This window comes from Malaclemys terrapin, chromosome 19, assembly GCF_027887155.1.
Source record: "Malaclemys terrapin pileata isolate rMalTer1 chromosome 19, rMalTer1.hap1, whole genome shotgun sequence".
Taxonomy (NCBI): domain Eukaryota; kingdom Metazoa; phylum Chordata; order Testudines; family Emydidae; genus Malaclemys; species Malaclemys terrapin.
The window spans coordinates 1,966,956-1,984,764 of record NC_071523.1 but is presented as its reverse complement, the minus strand read 5'-3'; the positions used below and the strand labels follow the sequence as shown (position 1 = coordinate 1,984,764).

General features: G+C 45.1%; 1 protein-coding gene across 6 annotated transcripts in view; it reads right to left on the bottom strand.

Annotated features, from left to right (window-relative positions):
• The window catches only part of TMEM269 (transmembrane protein 269), a 39,587-nt gene that overhangs the window by 19,181 nt on the left and 2,597 nt on the right, over positions 1 to 17,809 (bottom strand). For 2 of the 6 annotated variants that reach the window (XM_054008880.1, XM_054008879.1), the window contains exons 2-3: positions 15,403 to 15,473; positions 1,598 to 1,745 (exon numbers count right to left, since the gene is read on the bottom strand). In XM_054008880.1, the coding sequence (XP_053864855.1) occupies positions 1,598 to 1,745; positions 15,403 to 15,427 (173 nt within the window). In that variant the 5' untranslated portion in view covers positions 15,428 to 15,473. Of the gene's footprint in view, positions 1 to 1,597; positions 1,746 to 3,227; positions 3,338 to 3,947; positions 8,348 to 15,402; positions 15,474 to 17,809 lie in introns of those variants that run through there. The other 4 variants (XM_054008881.1, XM_054008883.1, XM_054008882.1 and 1 more) reach the window with 4 other exon arrangements.

Sequence of the window (17,809 nt, the reverse complement as noted above, 5' to 3'; positions counted from 1 at the left end):
TTCCCCCCTCACTTTAACAAACAGAAATAGTGCAATAGGGAGCCACCTGTGTTACCACAGCAGAGTCATGTGCTCCACAATCAGAGCTCTAGTGTGCCAGGAGCCAGCCATGCTGTAACCAGGTCACATAACCACGCTAAAGCCTGGCATGTGACCAAGGCTCAATCACAGAACCTTACGCTGGTCAGTGGCGCTACCCCACTTTACACTGATGAGAAACCAGCCCTTTTACTGAGCTGTAACCAAACATCCAACTCTGGTTGTGTAGCGGCAGCTACACACTAGACTGCCAGGTTGGCTTTGCTCCTGGAAAATGTCTCCCTGTGATTCCTCCTCCTGAACGAAACACAGCACACAAGCCATACCATGTGGAAATAGCACTGCATGGCCCAGGAGTTATTTGTTGTTCTATTAAAGACTATTTGGCCTGGAGGACAAAAGTCTGGGACAACCAGCTCTTTTCTTTTTATTCTATTTTATGAGCAGAAATGATTCCGTTTGACAAGCCCCGATGAGATTTCAAACCCCGATTTAGCAGTCTGAACGGAGGCAGATCCCTACAGTGATATTAACAGGAGCGGTATTGGAGTAGGGCTGCAGGACTGGGCATTCAATTCCAGATGCACCATATAAATTAACAAGTGATAAAGTCCAGGGAATATTTTTAGCTGGGTATCCTTACATGACAATGTATAAGGAAAGGCCTTTTTGGCATCCTGCAGAAATTTATGGAAACTCCTACTCATACAGGCAGAAGACAACCTTGAATATATTCCCCTGTGCCTGTTTAACTCTCTTCAATCCCTTCGCTGCTTTGTTACCTCATCAGGCCTCTTTTCTTTCCTACCTACAGTGTTGCTTACTTAGCCTGGAGGAGGAACCTTAGCAGCTCACTGATAATGCAGTGCAGAGAAATTTTATGCTACATGGGCCAATTCTTATCCTGAGTTACAGTCCAGGCATTCCACTGAAGTCCACAAGGGAGCAGAGGGTGTAAATCATGGCAGGACATAGCTCAGAAATTCCTTGAGGCAACAGCCATCCCTCGCCAGCTCTGATAGCCGTCACCTTGGAGATGTCAGGGGAGGAATGCAACTTGGTCACCTTAGGCCACGCCCACACGAGGGCAAAGTGTCACGTTTTGAAATGCACAGGTGTTAGTTAGCTAACGGTTTGTCTACACAGCACCGCAGTGCAGCTCAGGGGGTGCAAACTGCAGGGCGCACCAGAGTTACGCTTTAGCTGTCCCCTGTGCACACGGTGGGTGTGAACTAAAAGGTTCCTAGTTCACATTAACACAGTCCTGTTGGAAAGACGACTGGATTCACATGCACCAGGTCCCTTTTGGTTTGCAGCAGGAGCGTCCACATAGGGCAGTTAGTGTGCAGCTCTTTGGTGCGCTCTGCCATTCATACCCCGGTAGTCTTTTCAAATGTAAACATGGCCTTAGTGGCCCTGACTCTTCCCGCAGTGGAGCAAATGGAAGTTTTGCCATTGATTATAATGAGGATTCCCTGTCCCTCCCTCCACCCCTGCCAATTATGCAGTCCCTTCCATGAAACCACGCCACTCTGTGAAGCCCCAGACCCAGACATACCCATTTAGGCTGCAGAGGATGGAAGACAGACCCATGATCAGGTTAGCCATAGAGAGGGCATTGGCGACATTCTTGCGGACAAACTCCAGAGCCTGGGCTCGGCCTGCTTGCTCACTCAGGAACAGCTTCTTAAAGTGGTGAAATATACCTGGAACCCAGCAGGGGGAGACAGAGTCAGGACGAGAAGACCTTTGCCGCTGCCTTTCCAAGAGGAAATTATTTAAGCATAGATCCTTGAAGAACAGGAGAAGGCCCAATGGATCAGCGTTGAGTCTATAGTTAAATTCCCCAAGTATCTGTGAATCCGTTCTAGGGTCAAGCTGAGGGAGTCTTAGAGAGGGCGAATTTTATTGTGTGAACATGGAGCTAGGTTTTTAATGGAGATCCTATTGCAATGTGTCCTGGGACACAGAACTGCTGTTAAAAGGGGACAGGAGCTTCTTGGCCTTATAGGTTTTTTTCCTTAAATAAAAGTAAAGCCAATAAAACGCTAAATACCAATCGCAGCCCAGTTTGGATTTTAAAGAGTTGATGCAAAAGTGGTGGAACGGGGGACAAGGACTAATGCCCCCCAACTCCAATACTCTATATTTAGATCCTTCCTTCAAAAGTTTCCTTTTGGGACAGCCTTACAAAGAGGGGAGTTTTCCTGCTATTGGTGTGTAAGTTAGTACCTGACTGTTGTTCTTCGTGGGGAGACCTGAGACAGCCAGCAGTTCCTCTGCCATTAAAGGGGCCAGCACTCATCCTGGTGCTTCCTTAGACAGCTGTCAATGCTAACATGCCAGCCTGGCTGTAGCCCTTCTGCCCCACATCATGAGACGATTAACATGAGATTAGCTCCCAGAGGTGGTGTTTTTTAAAAAACATACATGCTGCCCAGAGTATTTTCATGCACTTTCAAGCCTTAGTTTCACACCTGCCTAATTACTAGGCACTGCATGTCCTCACTCACTCAGCTCTTGCGATGATCTGGCCATTTGCAGCCTTTGCATTCTTATATCTACACACACACTTGTATATATTCATAGGGATGGATGTCTTTTGCCTTCCTCGGTCCCTTTAGCCCCCCTCCCCTGAATAGCAGGTGACGGAGGGGAGGAAAGACTGCAACAATAAGATGTTATCTCAGGTAGTAGCCCAGAAGAATTGCTACCTCTATAGACTTCATAGGAGGTGACATTCCTGTGCAGGGGGCTAGCACAAAGCCTACGCACCACTGAAGTCATCAAAACTGGGTTTAAATGGAGCATAGGGCTTGTGCTGGCTGAAAGTGATGGGAGTTTATGCACGTTAGTTTTGCAAGAGATTGGGGGGCAACACATCAATTGAGTTCTAGGCCACCGCAGCCAAAGATAACATCACAAATGAAAGCAATTCACTCTTCAGATGTTCAGCCCAGTTGCCCCATTAGCTTTCATTCACCCCATTCTATAACCACGTGCCACAATTATACAATTGAATATGCATTTTATAAAAAGCTTATCAGAAAATTCTTAAAGCTGTTTCTGCTTTACTCCCCCACACCCAACCACTAAAACAAACATTATTTTTACTTAGGAAAAAAAACCAAAAACCAAACTTACAATAAAACCAACCCCACGTTTTAAGCTCTATTTATCTTATATACCTATAGGGCTACTCTTTAGAGAAAAGGTTAAGGGTCATGTCCTACTAGTGTGTTTTGCACCCTGCCCTTGACGTGTTTCCAAAGCCAGGCAAGTTCATGAGATTCTTCATCTGAAAGAAAACAGCATGTCAGAGCAAAAGCCATCAATGTGAAACGAGTCAGATTGGTGTATACGGCTTTACCGCCCTCCCTTCAAGCCCTCCCAAGGCTCATACTGGGACAAGACAGTAAAAGCCAGGATCTTGTAAGACACATCGTTATCAACGGTTCACTACCACTTGCTCTTGTGAAAACAGATTTCCCACGAGGCAGCCATTGGGCCCCCATTTGGAGGTGCCATCTGCAGTCAGGCTTATTCTTTTTAAACTTCAGTGACCTGCTCACTTGTTCGCTCTTTGTACAAAAGCACAAGTTAGTTTTTAAAATAACTGTTAAACATCCCATCAAAACTGTAAAGCTGTGTCCATTCTAGGCAAAGTCAGAGGAACAGAGGGAACTAGTCCACTTAAACGTAATACTTGAGCAGATAAAACATGCACCTGGAGGACTACGAAGTCTATTTACCCCACATTACAAACAACCCCATTTAGATTAACATAAAACACAGCAAAAGGTTGTTAGAAGAGGGACCATTTACATCAGTGGGCGCATTTGAAATGTTTTATTGACTAAAACAAACTATTGTCAAATTAGTGCTCATGAATCACTGAAATGAGATACCTGCTTAAAAAACAGACGGACCACTCCTACTAACAAATCTCCCAAGATAAAAATGCAGGAATGTTTCCTGTGCTCAGGGCTTGTGGGGAGCAGTCAATTACATCCAACTTTTCAAATGAACTGGCTGAAAAATATTCTGTAAGAAAAAAAAAAATCTAAAGAACAGACAGATTCTTTTGTAACCATCAAACGCTGAACAGCTGGACTATTGGTTCTTTTAGCATCTGTTCCATTTTTGTAGGTCGTGTTCTTTTACCACAAGCTAAAAGTAATGTCAAAAGGTACAGACACCATGGAAAGAGAGGGAAGTAACATACAAGAAATCAAGGTGATTTCCATATGAATTAAATGCATGTTTATTTGTAGATTTGGGACCAAATTTGCCACCTCACTTTGGATGCTCTGTACTATTACAGTGATTAAAAGCAGCAATAAACCCATCTTCAACAACCATTTAAACCAAGTTTGCAGCCACTTAGCTCCTTTAGGCTGCTGTGGTGATGCAAAGTGTACTGGTGATACTGGCCCATGATATTTGCAGGGATAAGGCTGTTTACAGGATTACACCCATGCACTTCCACACAATTCAGTAGATGCAACCAAGGGAAGAGTCTTGTCTCTATCTCGAGTGCTTTTTTAATTGCACTGCTGGTTGGAGATTGGGAACAGCAATGAAGAAATAACATTTTTAAATATATTATAATTGCACTTTAACATTTCATCTCAGTCATTTAAAGACTCCAATATTACGGTTTATCAGAGGAACAGAAGGCCACCTATAGGTACAAACCCCCCCGCCCCCACACAAAAACGGGAGGGAAGGGCAGGAACAAAAGAAAAAACACCCCTGCCCTCACTTGTCCACCTTTGTGCAACTATGGGAACTGAAAACAGCCAATGGTAAGAAGCCATTTCAATCATTTTGTTCAATCGCTCATTTTATTCTCTGGGGCAAAATCCATCCCTATGTAACACCATTGACTTTAATGGGTTTGTACTAGGCACGAATGTAGTTTTGTATGTTACAAGTGACCTGGCATCAGATCCTGTATGTATTGGGCATTCCATTGAAAACAACTGAGGTTCTGGGTTTTCAGCAACTGAAACCCAGCCCCGGGCAGAAGGTCCACTTGCAAGGGCCTACGTACCATTTAAATCCCATTTAACCCTTGAAAATAGGGTTTATGGAGGACTTAAGAACACCACAGTGCCTTGCAAGCAGCCCTCCGTACTGGGGATCACCCAGAGTGCCAGACTGAGCCTTCTATTCGGAGAGTGTTTTCCCGGGTTACACACATTCCACTTTGTACCCATTTGCTTTGTTTTATGTTAATTCACCTGCATTCTATATTTTCCAGCAGGAACCTTTAGCACTGGGACTTGGTTTCCTCTATCAGTTAGAAGGGAACTTGTTCTCCCTCTCTATTGCAAGGACAGTGCAGCCATGTTGCAGTGAGAGTTGCAAAACATCTCGAGCTTGCCCTAGCTGGATTTGGTGTCTACCCAAGGTGAGATTTTTGTCTCCCCTATGTAATTTTGCAGAAGAACCTCAGGTGATCCTTGGAGGAGTCCTATTCAGGTACTGACCTAGACAGATCCTATTTAGCAACATACTCTGGAGGTGCAACTGCAAGATGGGCATAATATAGTGCATGTTTTATGTGCTAAAATAGTATTTTAAGTGAACAAATCTCTTCATTCATATCCCAAAACACCAGTTAACAGCTCCTTCGTTTGGTGCAATAAGTGGACATCACAATTCATACTATACCTCTCAAATGGAACACATCTGTGATGTTTAAAGACAAAAAAGACTTCTTTGCCTATAAATTATTCCATCATCAGGTACTATTCCCTCTGCTTTTGAATTCCTAATGTATTGAACACTGAACATTCACACACAACCCTTCCCTCCTCAATAATCACCACCCGCCTCATTTTATTTGTTGCTTTTGTTGGAATTCAGCAGCCAAATGCAACATTTAACAAGAGACCCTCACAGAGTCTTAAATTTAAAAATCTAACCCCTGATATCCAGTTTTACTCCTTTAGCTTTTCCAGCTGAATTAAACAAAACACTTAAGAAATATATTTAAGGAACAACCCCTGATGGGACAACTGTTCTCCCCCCAACCAAATGGCCCTTTTCCCATCTCTATGGTTTTCTGTCACAGTTGAGAGGTAGGTCAAAAATTATTGCAAATGTCATGAAAGTGTTTTGTGCTCATACACACAGGTGGATCTAGCTCATGCTAGAAAATTCCCAGAATGAGCCTTGCAAGTGTCTTTTGCTTAGATGCCAATATCGTTACAAGTCCAAAATTTAAAAACATCCAAGATCTCTGCTGGGATTTTTTTCATTATCATGGTTTGATGTACAACAGCTGTTCTCTCGCATTATGAGCTTCTTCAGAAGAAACAGAACCTCTGAACTGAATCTGCCAGGCAGCTCCTTGCTGGGTTTTTTTATTCTATCACTGATACTGGCTCAAGTTTTATTGATTATGAAACAGTTATTTTTATAAGGAGCATACAACAGGGTCTTGACTGAGTGTTAATTGAAACCTATCAAAGACAGACGGGCCTGATTTCCCCCTCACTCACACTGGTGTAACTCCAGAGTAACTCCACTAATGTCAATGGAATTACACCAGCATAGATGAGATGAGAATCATGCCCTGTGCAGTCCTTCACACCCGGGCATGAAATCCACCATGTCAGAGGTCTCCATTCACTTACACTCACTTGCATTCCCTACTCAGGCAAGGCTCCAATTGACTTTAATGAAGCTTTGCAGAAAAAAGCCCTGAAGAATCCAGCCTTTGCACACTAAACCTGATTAACTCTTGGGATGAATGTTACCCCAATCCCAAGGGGGCCTGTATAAGCTTTAGAACACCACTAGCCCCATAACTAGAGGCCTTGTTTAGGCCCTCTGCACTGAGAGGACTTTCACTCTTTATAACCTCATTCTTACAAGATAAGTTTGAGAAAACAGAGTATCCTAAACCAAAATTAGGGCATTCAGGAGATGTTTCTTAAAAAGGAGGGCTGAGCAGGGTTGTTACATAGATTAATTCTTTGCATCACTCCATAGTTGTAGGGGGACTAATTAAGTCAGGGCATTAAATAAAGAACTCTGAACCTATTATAAGCCCGTACGGTGACATCGATGAAAATCCAGGCTTATTAAAGTAGCTTCAGAACGGTCACCACTGACCCTCCTTCAGCCCACAACATCTGGAAAGAAATGTCAGGAAAAAATAGCATGATATATTCCTCAGCTCCACAATAGCAGCCAGCTTGATGGTCTTCAGCCAGATCACAAGTGAGTAGCCTTGAGGGCTGCCTGGTGAATTTCAAGATGCTTAGATAGATATTCTTGGTAGTTGTTATCCAACAAAGCAGCCATCAAAACTGATAATTCACTAGACGCAGGAGACAGACCTTGCACACATACATTATACCAATGGAGTTCTCGACAGCGTGACAGAGAATGGACTCCACAGTGTAAGTTTTAAAATTATTTGTCCTTTTCCTCCCCTCCCACTTCCCTGCTCCCATGGAGGTCAATACAAGTTTTGCCATTGACTTTAATGGAACCGGACTGGGCCCTTAAGTTATAGGACCTGATTCTCATCTCACACCAGATGCATACAAGTCTAACGTCCACTGACTGCAGTAGTGTCCCTCGTTAGTCATTCTGGTGTAAGTAAGAGCAAAAACCAAAAGGAACTCCACTGAAGTCAAGATACAGTGCTGTAAAACGGATGAAAGTGAGAGGAGAATCAGGCCCATAGACTTATGTTAACTTCTTGCAGCCATGTCACAAAATAGGGACAGACGTTTAGTTTAAATAAGCTAAATCCTTACTCCAAACTCCCCTTTGATTGGATTCTCTCTCAGTTTTGCTGGTGTAGATCCAGAGTAACTCTGACAGGATTACTTGTCATTTTGGATTTACATCAGGCGAAATGAGATCCGAATCCAGTCCATTAACTTCAATTGTCGGAATAAGGGCTGACGGATATGGCCCACAGAAGTGTATTTTTGAAAATAATGTTTTATTCCTTCTCCCATGATTTTCTTTCAAGTTAAATATCAGCCCATCCCCTGAGAGTTAAAACTTAGTTCTTCTGAAGAGCCCTGTCGAGTTAATGAATACTCCTGGCCCCATATGAACTGTGGGGTTACTAACCACCTCAGAGTTGCTGCAGACAGGAATCCTCCCCAGCAGAAATCTTGGATTTTAACAATCAGTGAAAACAGAGAAAAGCAGCAACAAAAAGATTAGAATCTTGATACCCAACAATGCTTTTGGCATCACAATGGCCGGCTGCTAGCATCAGCAGTAACAGAACATGGAGAGAGGGTGCTCAAAGGGTTTAAAAAAAAAAATTAAGTATGAAATTGGCATTTCTTTACCTTTCTGTTGTAAAAAAGGGTTTATCCACTGGCCTCCAGTAAGGCAAGTTTGTTCCACTTTTGAGCAGTGTCTTTCACAATAACCTGTGTACACTTGCATCAACTGTGATTACTTGGGGGAAGGAGGTTAAAACATTCAACCAATGAGTGTTAACTAACAACATCCCACTCCCATGTCCACAGGGCCGGTTCTCCTATCACAGCAATGAGACTCCATTGGTTTCAGCAATGTTTCCCCAGTGTGACAGGAGGATCAGGCTCAGCGTGTCTGGCGTGGTGTGAGGCAGTCTAGCCTCCCCGCATTTAAGGCACAATCCAGCTCCCATTGAAATCAATGAGTCTTTCCAATGGGGGCCGGATCAGGTCCTCATGCCATATGGGCCACATTCTGCCTTTGGATGCACATGGGCCTCTCCTGGGGAGGTCAATAGGAGTTCTCAGCGTAGGCTAAAGCAAGCTGGGCTCCTGCAACTTCCCTTTAATTTTTTATATCCATGTGCGGAATGAATTTTGTTATGTGCACCAATAAGGAGGTGATGTGTAGTGGGGTTGGGGCCGAGGGGTTTGGAGTGTGGGAGGGGTCTCGGGGCTGGGGCAAGGCATTGGGGTGCAGGGGGGCAAGGGCTCTGGCTGGGGGTGCAGACTCTGGGGAAGGGCCAGAGATGGGGGATTTGGGGTGCAGAAGGAGGCTCAGGGCTGGGGCAGAGGGTTGGGGTGTGGGGGTGAAGGCTCCAGCTGGGGGTGTGGGCTCTGGGTGGGGCCAGGGATGAGGAGTTTGGGGTGCAGGCTGCCCCAGGGCTCTGGGGGAGAGGTCACGGTGCCTCTCCCTGCTGACAGCAGCTCCGGGGCCAGGGGAGAGGCCCATGGCAGCCCTGCACGCCCCAACTTGCTCCCCTCCCCCCGACCTCTCTCCTCTCCAGGCCCCTGTGGCTGTGCACCTGTGCGGCCTTTTATAGCTTGCTGTGTGGCCACGCAGCTTAGAGGGAACTTTGGGCTCCTGTATTTCTGCATACAGAACACCATTGCTAGAGATAGGATAATGCCTCTGTTTCTTGGAGCATTTCCAATGTGAGCTGTCCAAGCCAATGAGCTCATTATAGATGAATTGTCCCAAGAAAGATCAAGGCAAATACTCACTAAGTCATCCGGGTTGCAAACAACACATTGCCTAACCTCTACCCCTCTACAGAGAAAATCTTCTTGTGGAAATTCCCACTTCAAGTATTCCTTTCTCTGAGTTTCCAATCCTGAATTAAAAAAAACCCAAAATGCTAGATCAGCAAAATGATATTGAAAATGCTCAGGGAAACCCTGGTGAATCTGAAGAAAAATTCTGTCTCTCTCCATCCAGCTAACACTCGTTGGTACCAAGAAAGTGTCTGAAAACGGGAGCGGGGGTTCTTTGTGCACAGTACACATAGTACTATGCAAGTGGGCTTCTTGTTCGGCTGGCTTATTTTAATTGTGACATGTTTTAATGTGGCTTTAAAAATTGTTGCTTTTTGTGGCTTCCTGCAGGGACAGCTAGACAGAGAGCAAATATGCCTCTTCGTATAAACTGAAAACAAGATGGCCAAGTTCAGATGATCCACAGTGGAAGAGTCAGAAAGATGTTTAAAACAATAAAATAGTTCTAGGATAGGTTCAATGTAAATCTAGCAGGCGGCACTCTTCTGGCTGAAATGAATATAGTTATTACTCATAATTTACACATTGGCATATTGAAAAGGAAGTGACAAGAGAGAATGCAGGGTTTCCCCCAAGATTTTAGGTAAAGGTGTGGACAAGTTCCCAGATGTCTGAATATGCAACCCCAAATGTCCAACAGAGCGTAAGTGGCTCCCTGTGGAGTTAGTTTAGATCTGGTTAAGAGGGGAGCAAAGGCTTTACGGAACAGAGATGAATGGGAGGAGTCGGTGCAGAAAATGATGTCACCAACCCCTCCTTAGAGCTTGGGGGAAACCCTGCAAAGGAAGAGGAGAGCAGGGAAGGCTCTAGAAGGTTTTCCAGTGTCCCTGCTGGGCATGCTCAAAGTGGTGCCATTGAGCAGGGGAGACAAATTCAAAGTCAATTCTAAGAGCATGCAGTTTCACCTGCCAGGAAGCCATTGTGGCCCAGATTCTCAGGTGATGTATACAGGTGTAGCTCCAATGACTTTGTGCCAATTTGCACCAGCTGAAATCCTGGCCCCGCAGGTGATAGTTTTATAGTCTATGACTGACTGGTGACCTACCTCTCTTACAGGTTCAGACACAAAGTATGCCTGCTAAGGTGACAAACACATCCCTTATTTGTCCCCTTCACTCCATTTTATACGGGCAGTGACAATTCTCCACTAGGTAAGAGGGAATCTGAGTGACTTGCAAAGGAATAGGGGAAATGTGTCTCATAGGTAAGCGGAAGGAGATTTTGCTTCTTGGAATAATGTTGCTGCAGTAGACTCCTATGAAGATTAAGTGGTGAAATGACATTTTTGTCTCCAATGAAGCAACTATTTGTGCTACCAACCCAGAAGGGCCATCCTGCATGTTAGGGACCTACCATATTCTTGATCACCACCTTATACTTGAAAAGAGTCATCTAGATTTCAAAACATGAGCTTTTTTATGGTAGCATAAGAGCTTTATGACAGCTGGCATGGGTTGATGCAAAGGCTGAGTCTAAGAACCCCTAAAAACTGTGGTCAGACTAAATTAAAGTAACTCCTCCCACCAATTTGGAGAGCTAAACTCAGACAAGCCAGCATGCTTAGATGCTATGATCAATACATCTCCCTTCAGTTAATCCCATTAAAAGGGACAGCCTCAAGGTTGTAGATCCAAAGAGCTAACCTATATTTGCAAAAACCTACATAATTCATTAACAGCTCCATACTCATGTGCTATTTTCTCAGATAAGAAAAAACCCATGCAAGTCACCCAATAGCCACGCATGCAAGTTTCAGAGAACATAATTCTGATATGGCAATTTCAGTATCAAGCTCCCAAAGGGTGATTAAGCAGCAAGAAGAAAAATGGGACTTAAAAAACCTCAGTGTCCTTTTAAAGGACAGATTTGCAGTAAAGTTCCCCTTAGTCTCACTATAACTAGTTTGGTATGACTTCAATTAGCTCCGTCTACCAAGCAAAAGCCTTTCAGCAAAGTTACCTTTAAAATATGAACGTGCTTCCCCCTCTCTCACCTGTTCACAAAAGCATGGAAGGTGCTGCTTACAATGCAAGTTATCAATTTCCAGCCACAGTTAAACGAGACATGTCGCACCTCTGTTCTCCAATAATACAGTGGCAAGGAGACAACAGCCTAATTTTCATTCCCTGCCTGCATGATCATCCCCAAGGACCTGCCTCTTCACTGTCTTACATCTTGCGCAGTCATTTACTCCTATGCAAATGGGTGTAAAACACTAAACTTCTCACTCACATAAACTAGTGTTACTCAACAGTAACACCAATGAAGTTAATGGCATTACACTAGCTTTTCACCACTTTAAGTGCAATCAGAATCAGTCCCACAGGATTTAAACACTAGCTCTGCTAACGCCGTTGTTCATGCTGATGTGAATGGGACACAATGGAGAGACTGTATATTCCTCTCCATTCTATAGCAAGGTCCCCGATTTCTCTGGGACACCAGTGCCGAAAAGTAGAAATTCTGAAGCAGCTTCAGGAAAATGTTGTGGTTTCTTTTAAAGGCTTTTTTTTATTTACATATGAAAATGCTTCACACAATCACTAGGATAGCTCCTGCATTATTTAGATCTACATTCAAATGAATTTGTTTTACACTCCCACAATATTTGCAATGCACTGTGTATTGGCAACTCAACAGCAGTGCAGAAGATGTCAGGGAGAAGCTGAGGTTTTGGCAAGTAGGCAGGCATGGGCTGAACATATTAGCTGAATTCACTTGCTGTAGTGAAAGAGTTAACAGCAAGAGCGTTTGAATTTTCATCATCAGCCATTTATAGCCAACACGCCACAGACATGAATGGGGCTAGTCACCATCTCTCAGATGTTGTTCCTGGCTGGCTGCATAATCAGCAAGACAATTCTGCATTGATGTAGGCTCAGTTCACACTTAGAAGGTTATCTTGCAAACTCAGGGACTAGCACTTTTCAAAAAACGAAATGCACTTCTGTGGCACAGGACAGATTCTGTGACACTGTCAAATAGATGGCTATAATTAGACCTACTGAGACTGGGGAGACACCCAAGGCCTGATTCTGATCTCACTTATCCTGGTTTTACACCACCATAATGCCATCGACTTCAAGTGGAGTTTGCCCTGATTGACATCACTACGAGAGAGAACACAGTCTGGGCTCAAGGTCACAAGAATGGTTCAGGACATGTTTCAAAATGACCTCCCAGGCACACAGGCCAGTACAGCACGGAGGTATTGCTCTCATGTAATCCTTCTGCAGCGTGGGGGGGAATTCCACCCAGGATTCATTTCAGAAGGCAGGTAGAACCTGATGCTGGTATCTTAACCCAATGGAGAAACTGCTGCCCTGAGAGGCTGTGAATGCTAATCTCACGCTCCAAATCCAATTTCAGTCATTCTGCAATCAAGCAAAACTGGAATTACATTTTTTAAAGAAATTTAACCCCCTCTATTCAAACCCTGAAGACTCAGCTACACCAAATGTATTCCTTGGCTGTGAGAATAGGGTCCAATTCCCGTTTCCCAATGCAGTCACCTCTCTAGTGCAAAGCAGACTGAGCTCAACCCTTACCAACTGCACAGGAGTACACAAGTGCTAGTTCAAGCTGACTGCAGTCTGCTTTAGGCTAGCAGGGGAAAAAGGGACAGTAGGAGAGAAGCAGTTATCACATGAGCCAGCTAGATTCTCTCATAAGAAGCACACGGCAGCCTCTCTATTTGTATACCTCCAGTGGAGTGAATGTGGAAAAAAAAAAAAAAGTCAGAGACATTTAAAAACTAGCAATATCACGCAATTCTGATACTGTAGGGCCCACTCAGGAGAGGATTTCTAAGTAAAAATGCTCTCTTGGCCACAGACTGTGTTTTAGGAGAGCTGGAGAAATGCTAATTCAGAACCTGTGTTTTCCGACTGTTTCCTCATTATGTGGAGGGCAGCATATTACGGCACAGGGAACTGCAATCTTGGAAGGTAACTGTAGTGGGGGAGTTGTTTGGTAACTAGTAGTTACGTGATCATTAAAAATCAGTTCATTAAAATCAGATTGTTAAAGTTCAGAAGTAAAGATGGATCATGCCCAGGAATGGCTGTGTGAAAAACCTTCTAGAACACAGACATGGGGGGAGGAAAGAGAACACTCAAACCTATGTTAAAAGAACAACAAACAAACAAACCTCCAGCAATATCAAGGAAGGAATTTTATGGACATCACAGAATCACACACATTAATGTTAAAAATTACAGACCAAATTCTGCCTTTGGATGCGTGTGCACAGCTCCTAATGACTTCAATGAGATTCGCATGCACCCATCCAGCACAGGATGTAATTATTTGGCTCCTTGGTCAGCCTATCACAAACTGAGACAGAAAAGGCCCTGATCCAAGAGCCGTTAAATTCCATGGAAAGACTCTGGATTCCAACAGGAAATGGATTGGGCCCCAAGTTCAAGAACAATGTCAGGCTTAACTTTCAATCTCCAGGCTTTGTTCCTTGTCAAACCAACACTTACATTGCACTTGTGTGTGTGTGGGTGTGTGTGGGGGGGTATTTTAATACACACACACACACACACACACGTTAAAATGACACTGCGACCCCAGCAGCCCAGGCTGGCCCGAGTGTTAAATGATTATGTTTAATATTTTAAGCTCTTTGGGGCAGAGACCATGTCTTCCTATAGGTTTGTACATTAAGTGCAATGAAGTCTCCTGCTCTTGGGATGACAGGAACCTTTGGATGCTACCATCATTAATAAAATATCAAGTTTTATTTTTTCCATGAAGTACTGAGAAGAAGGGGAATGACTTTTGGCTGGATTCATCTTTTTACACCTTGTCTCAGTTGTACCAGAGTAAAACACCTCAAAAGCCAGTGGATTGTTAATCATAAGTAATTATTAAATCTTACATCTACATGTTGTGTAGTTCTTTATGAGGCTAAGTCTGGTAGGCCACATTTCAGCCCAAGGGCTGGCTGTACCCTTATACTTCGGCCGGGGGGGAGGGGGGGGAACTAAAGTCACCAGGAACAGGCAGGAAGAAAGGGTGTGGAAAGCAGGGTGCGGTGACTCTGCTCTGTGCTCCTTTCCTCTATAAACAGTCCCTCCACAAGCATCCACAGGGCTGGGGCTCTGCGGAGTGCGGTGGGATGTGCTGGGACCAGATGCTCCACGTTAAGCTGGTGGATTCTGAGAAGAACTCCAGCTTCCCCTTCACCTCCAATTCCTCGTCTAGGACAGTATGGGCTGAACATGTGTGGGAGGTGCGGAGCCAGTGACAGAATGGCTTCGGAAGGATCGGGCGTTGGCAGAGGGGGAAATGGGGAGCCCTGTCTGCCTAGGCCACAATCCCAGGATCTCTGGAGTTGTAGCCTGAAATCCTGAAGAGCTACCAGACTGCAACTCCTTCCCTCAGCTCAAACTGTAATCAAAGCCAGAAAAAGGGTCCCATTAAGAAGGGCAACACAATTTGCCAAGAATGCCAGAAGTGAATGAAAAGTTTTGAAATTCTAACCCCAAAATAAGTGATGAGCAGAGGGCATACAAAAACGTTCACAAATTCCCCCCATTTTCCAACCAGCTGCAAGAACTACTGGACAAGCTTGGTGGTTGTTGTCTCTTTGTGGTTTCTGGTCTAAAATGAAATCTTCTTTTCTACCCCCGCCCTAATCTATACACTAACACACCTCTGGCAACTAAACATCCTTTCATGATAAATGGAACATTTGCTCCATGCTTCCTCTCTGGTTCCCAAGTTGTATGGATGCTGGTTTGTTTGTTTGTGTTTTCAGTGAAAATAGAGCTGGGTCAGTAGATCAGTGTGCAGAAAGAAGTAAGACATGCTCAAAGTTTTAAGAAGTACTCACCAGAAGGGGGCGACACCATCCACATCTTTGCTGAATTATTATGGGATACTGCACTCTTCTACTACTGAAGACTAATAAAAACATTTATAGAGAGGTTAGATCATGCACACAGCATCTAGTTATCATTGCCCAAATTGTTCATCTCAATTACCAAATGGGTATTATAAAAGGCCAATCAACTGGGGAAAGCTCTGCCAGCATCTAAATACACCCACTTTGTGTGTGACTTGTGACCAAAGCAAAACAAAAAACACCTTCAAGAAGTGCCATCGTACCAAACACCCAAACTCCCCTTGTGGCCGGAAGTACAAAAGCTACACTCCAGAGATGGGCATATCCTTTGGAACTATACAGCTAAGCATTTCTGCTTACTTGCACAACACTCATTACCACTAGGACAAAGCTTGCTTCACACTGTTAAATAAACAATGCTAGACTCCAGATCAGCTGACAGAAGCAGGCTCAACTAGCAAATAGATTGCTTGCTCTCCTGTCTCCTGTGAAAGCCCCCACCGCTGTGCTTCGGGGTAGGAGCATTTGGTTCTGGAACTACCTGAAATCAAAGCGCTGAGATTCTGTGCATGCGTTTGAGCTTTATTGGTCATTGCTGCAGGACGTGAGCATCCACATGGCAGTGACTAAACTCGCAGGCTGGGTCTTCCAAGGATCCTAGATGAGTTGGGGGTTTAAATCCCACTGATTCAGTGGGAGCAGAATTCCTAACCCAGCCTGCACTAGGCTCAGAATGAAACTTCTAGGACTGATCCGGGGACAATTCCACAGGGTATTACGGTCATTACTGTACTCTGAAAGGAAGATTAGTGCTTGTGCAATTTCAAGACCAAACTTGCTTATACAAGAGAATCCCTGAGATTTGAAAGATAATTTACTAAGCTTAGAAACACACTGTTGGGGGGGAGGGGGAACACCCCTTCCCTCTTACAGAGAAAACCTTTAAGGAAACTGTTACTTTTACTATATCTATATGTTAATTAAGTGGCAGAGATGAACTAAAAGTGATTTTGCTTTAAGCCCGAAGAAGAGTTTACCCTCTGCTGGATCCAGTTACACTTCCCTGCAGTTGGAGACTTCCCTGGTATTTCCACCCCGCAGTGCATTGCATTTCTGAAATCCCAGGGTTCATCAGAGACTGCTCTGAGGTTTCGGAAGTGCAATGTTATCATTCTAGAGCATCAAGACGGGGAAGTGCAAGGATGAGTGAATTGAGGGACAATAGCAGATGGATCCTACCAGGCTTGGCCTTGACTGCCCAGGGCACTGGGGGTGGTAGTCAAGAGGCAAGGAATAGGGCGGGGCTGTGAGGCCAGAGAAGGGAGATTGGGAAAATCTGGGGAAGGCAGCAGGGCCCAAGGATGATGGGGAGTCCAGGGAGGCAGCAGGGACCAAGAAGGATGGGTGGGAAGCCCGGGAGAACAGCGGGGATCGGGAGGATGGATAAGGAGGCAGCAGAGGCTGGGGTGATCGGGGGATGGGGGCAGGACTGGGGGGGTCAGTGGGAGCCAGGAGCGATGGGGGTGGGAGCAGGGGAGGCAGTGGGGGCCAGGAGCAATGGGGGGGATGGGTGGGGGGCCAGTGAAGGCAGCCGATGCAGGGGAGACAGCAGGGACAGGGGCAATGAGAAAGGGGGAACTTGCTGCAGGCAGCTAAAATCTCCATACACATGGATCTGGAAAAGTGGTGTGGCGAAGGGGTGCAATCTGTCCTCCCCTAACATTCACATGTGACAGCTTTTCAAAAGTTTAGAGGGAAAGGGAAGGTCTGAGCTGGAGTTTGGGGATGGAAGGGCGCTCAGAAGGTTGGTGTAGTTCAGAGAAAACTTTGGACCCACCCTCTGGGCTATTCTTCTTGTTCCACACACACACACACATACGCCCTCCGCACCAGAGCTTGTCAGGTAAAAAACTCGCAAGTGCTCCTTCTAACCCTCAGAACGTGAGCAGGCCGCTTTTTACTGGGGGCGGGGGGTGAGGGGGGGTAGATTTTTAGCCACTAACTCCCTTTGAGCAGCTTAATCCATCACAGGAGCACCACTTCCTTTCAAGAGACACCTAGCAAATTCAGTGCCCATGGCAACGGAACCAGGAGGAAAAAGGCCCCTGACTGTAAGGGACCAAAGTGATCAGTTTGCAAATCACTCAGCCAGCGCTTGGTTTATTGCCCTTTGGCCTCGACAGCACGAGCACTCTCGGGTCACCCCAACCCCTGGAAGGGAAAGGAGGAACTTGGCTGTTCAACTGTGCCCATCTTCTCTAAACTCCTCCCGGGCCCTGCCAGTCTTCCACTGCTCAAGCTGCAGGCTGAGATCAGAAGAAAACCACCAGTTTTCCTCCGGGAAGGCTCCCCCCATGGAAAACAATGAGCCAGTGCCGCTGCCGCTGGCCCCACC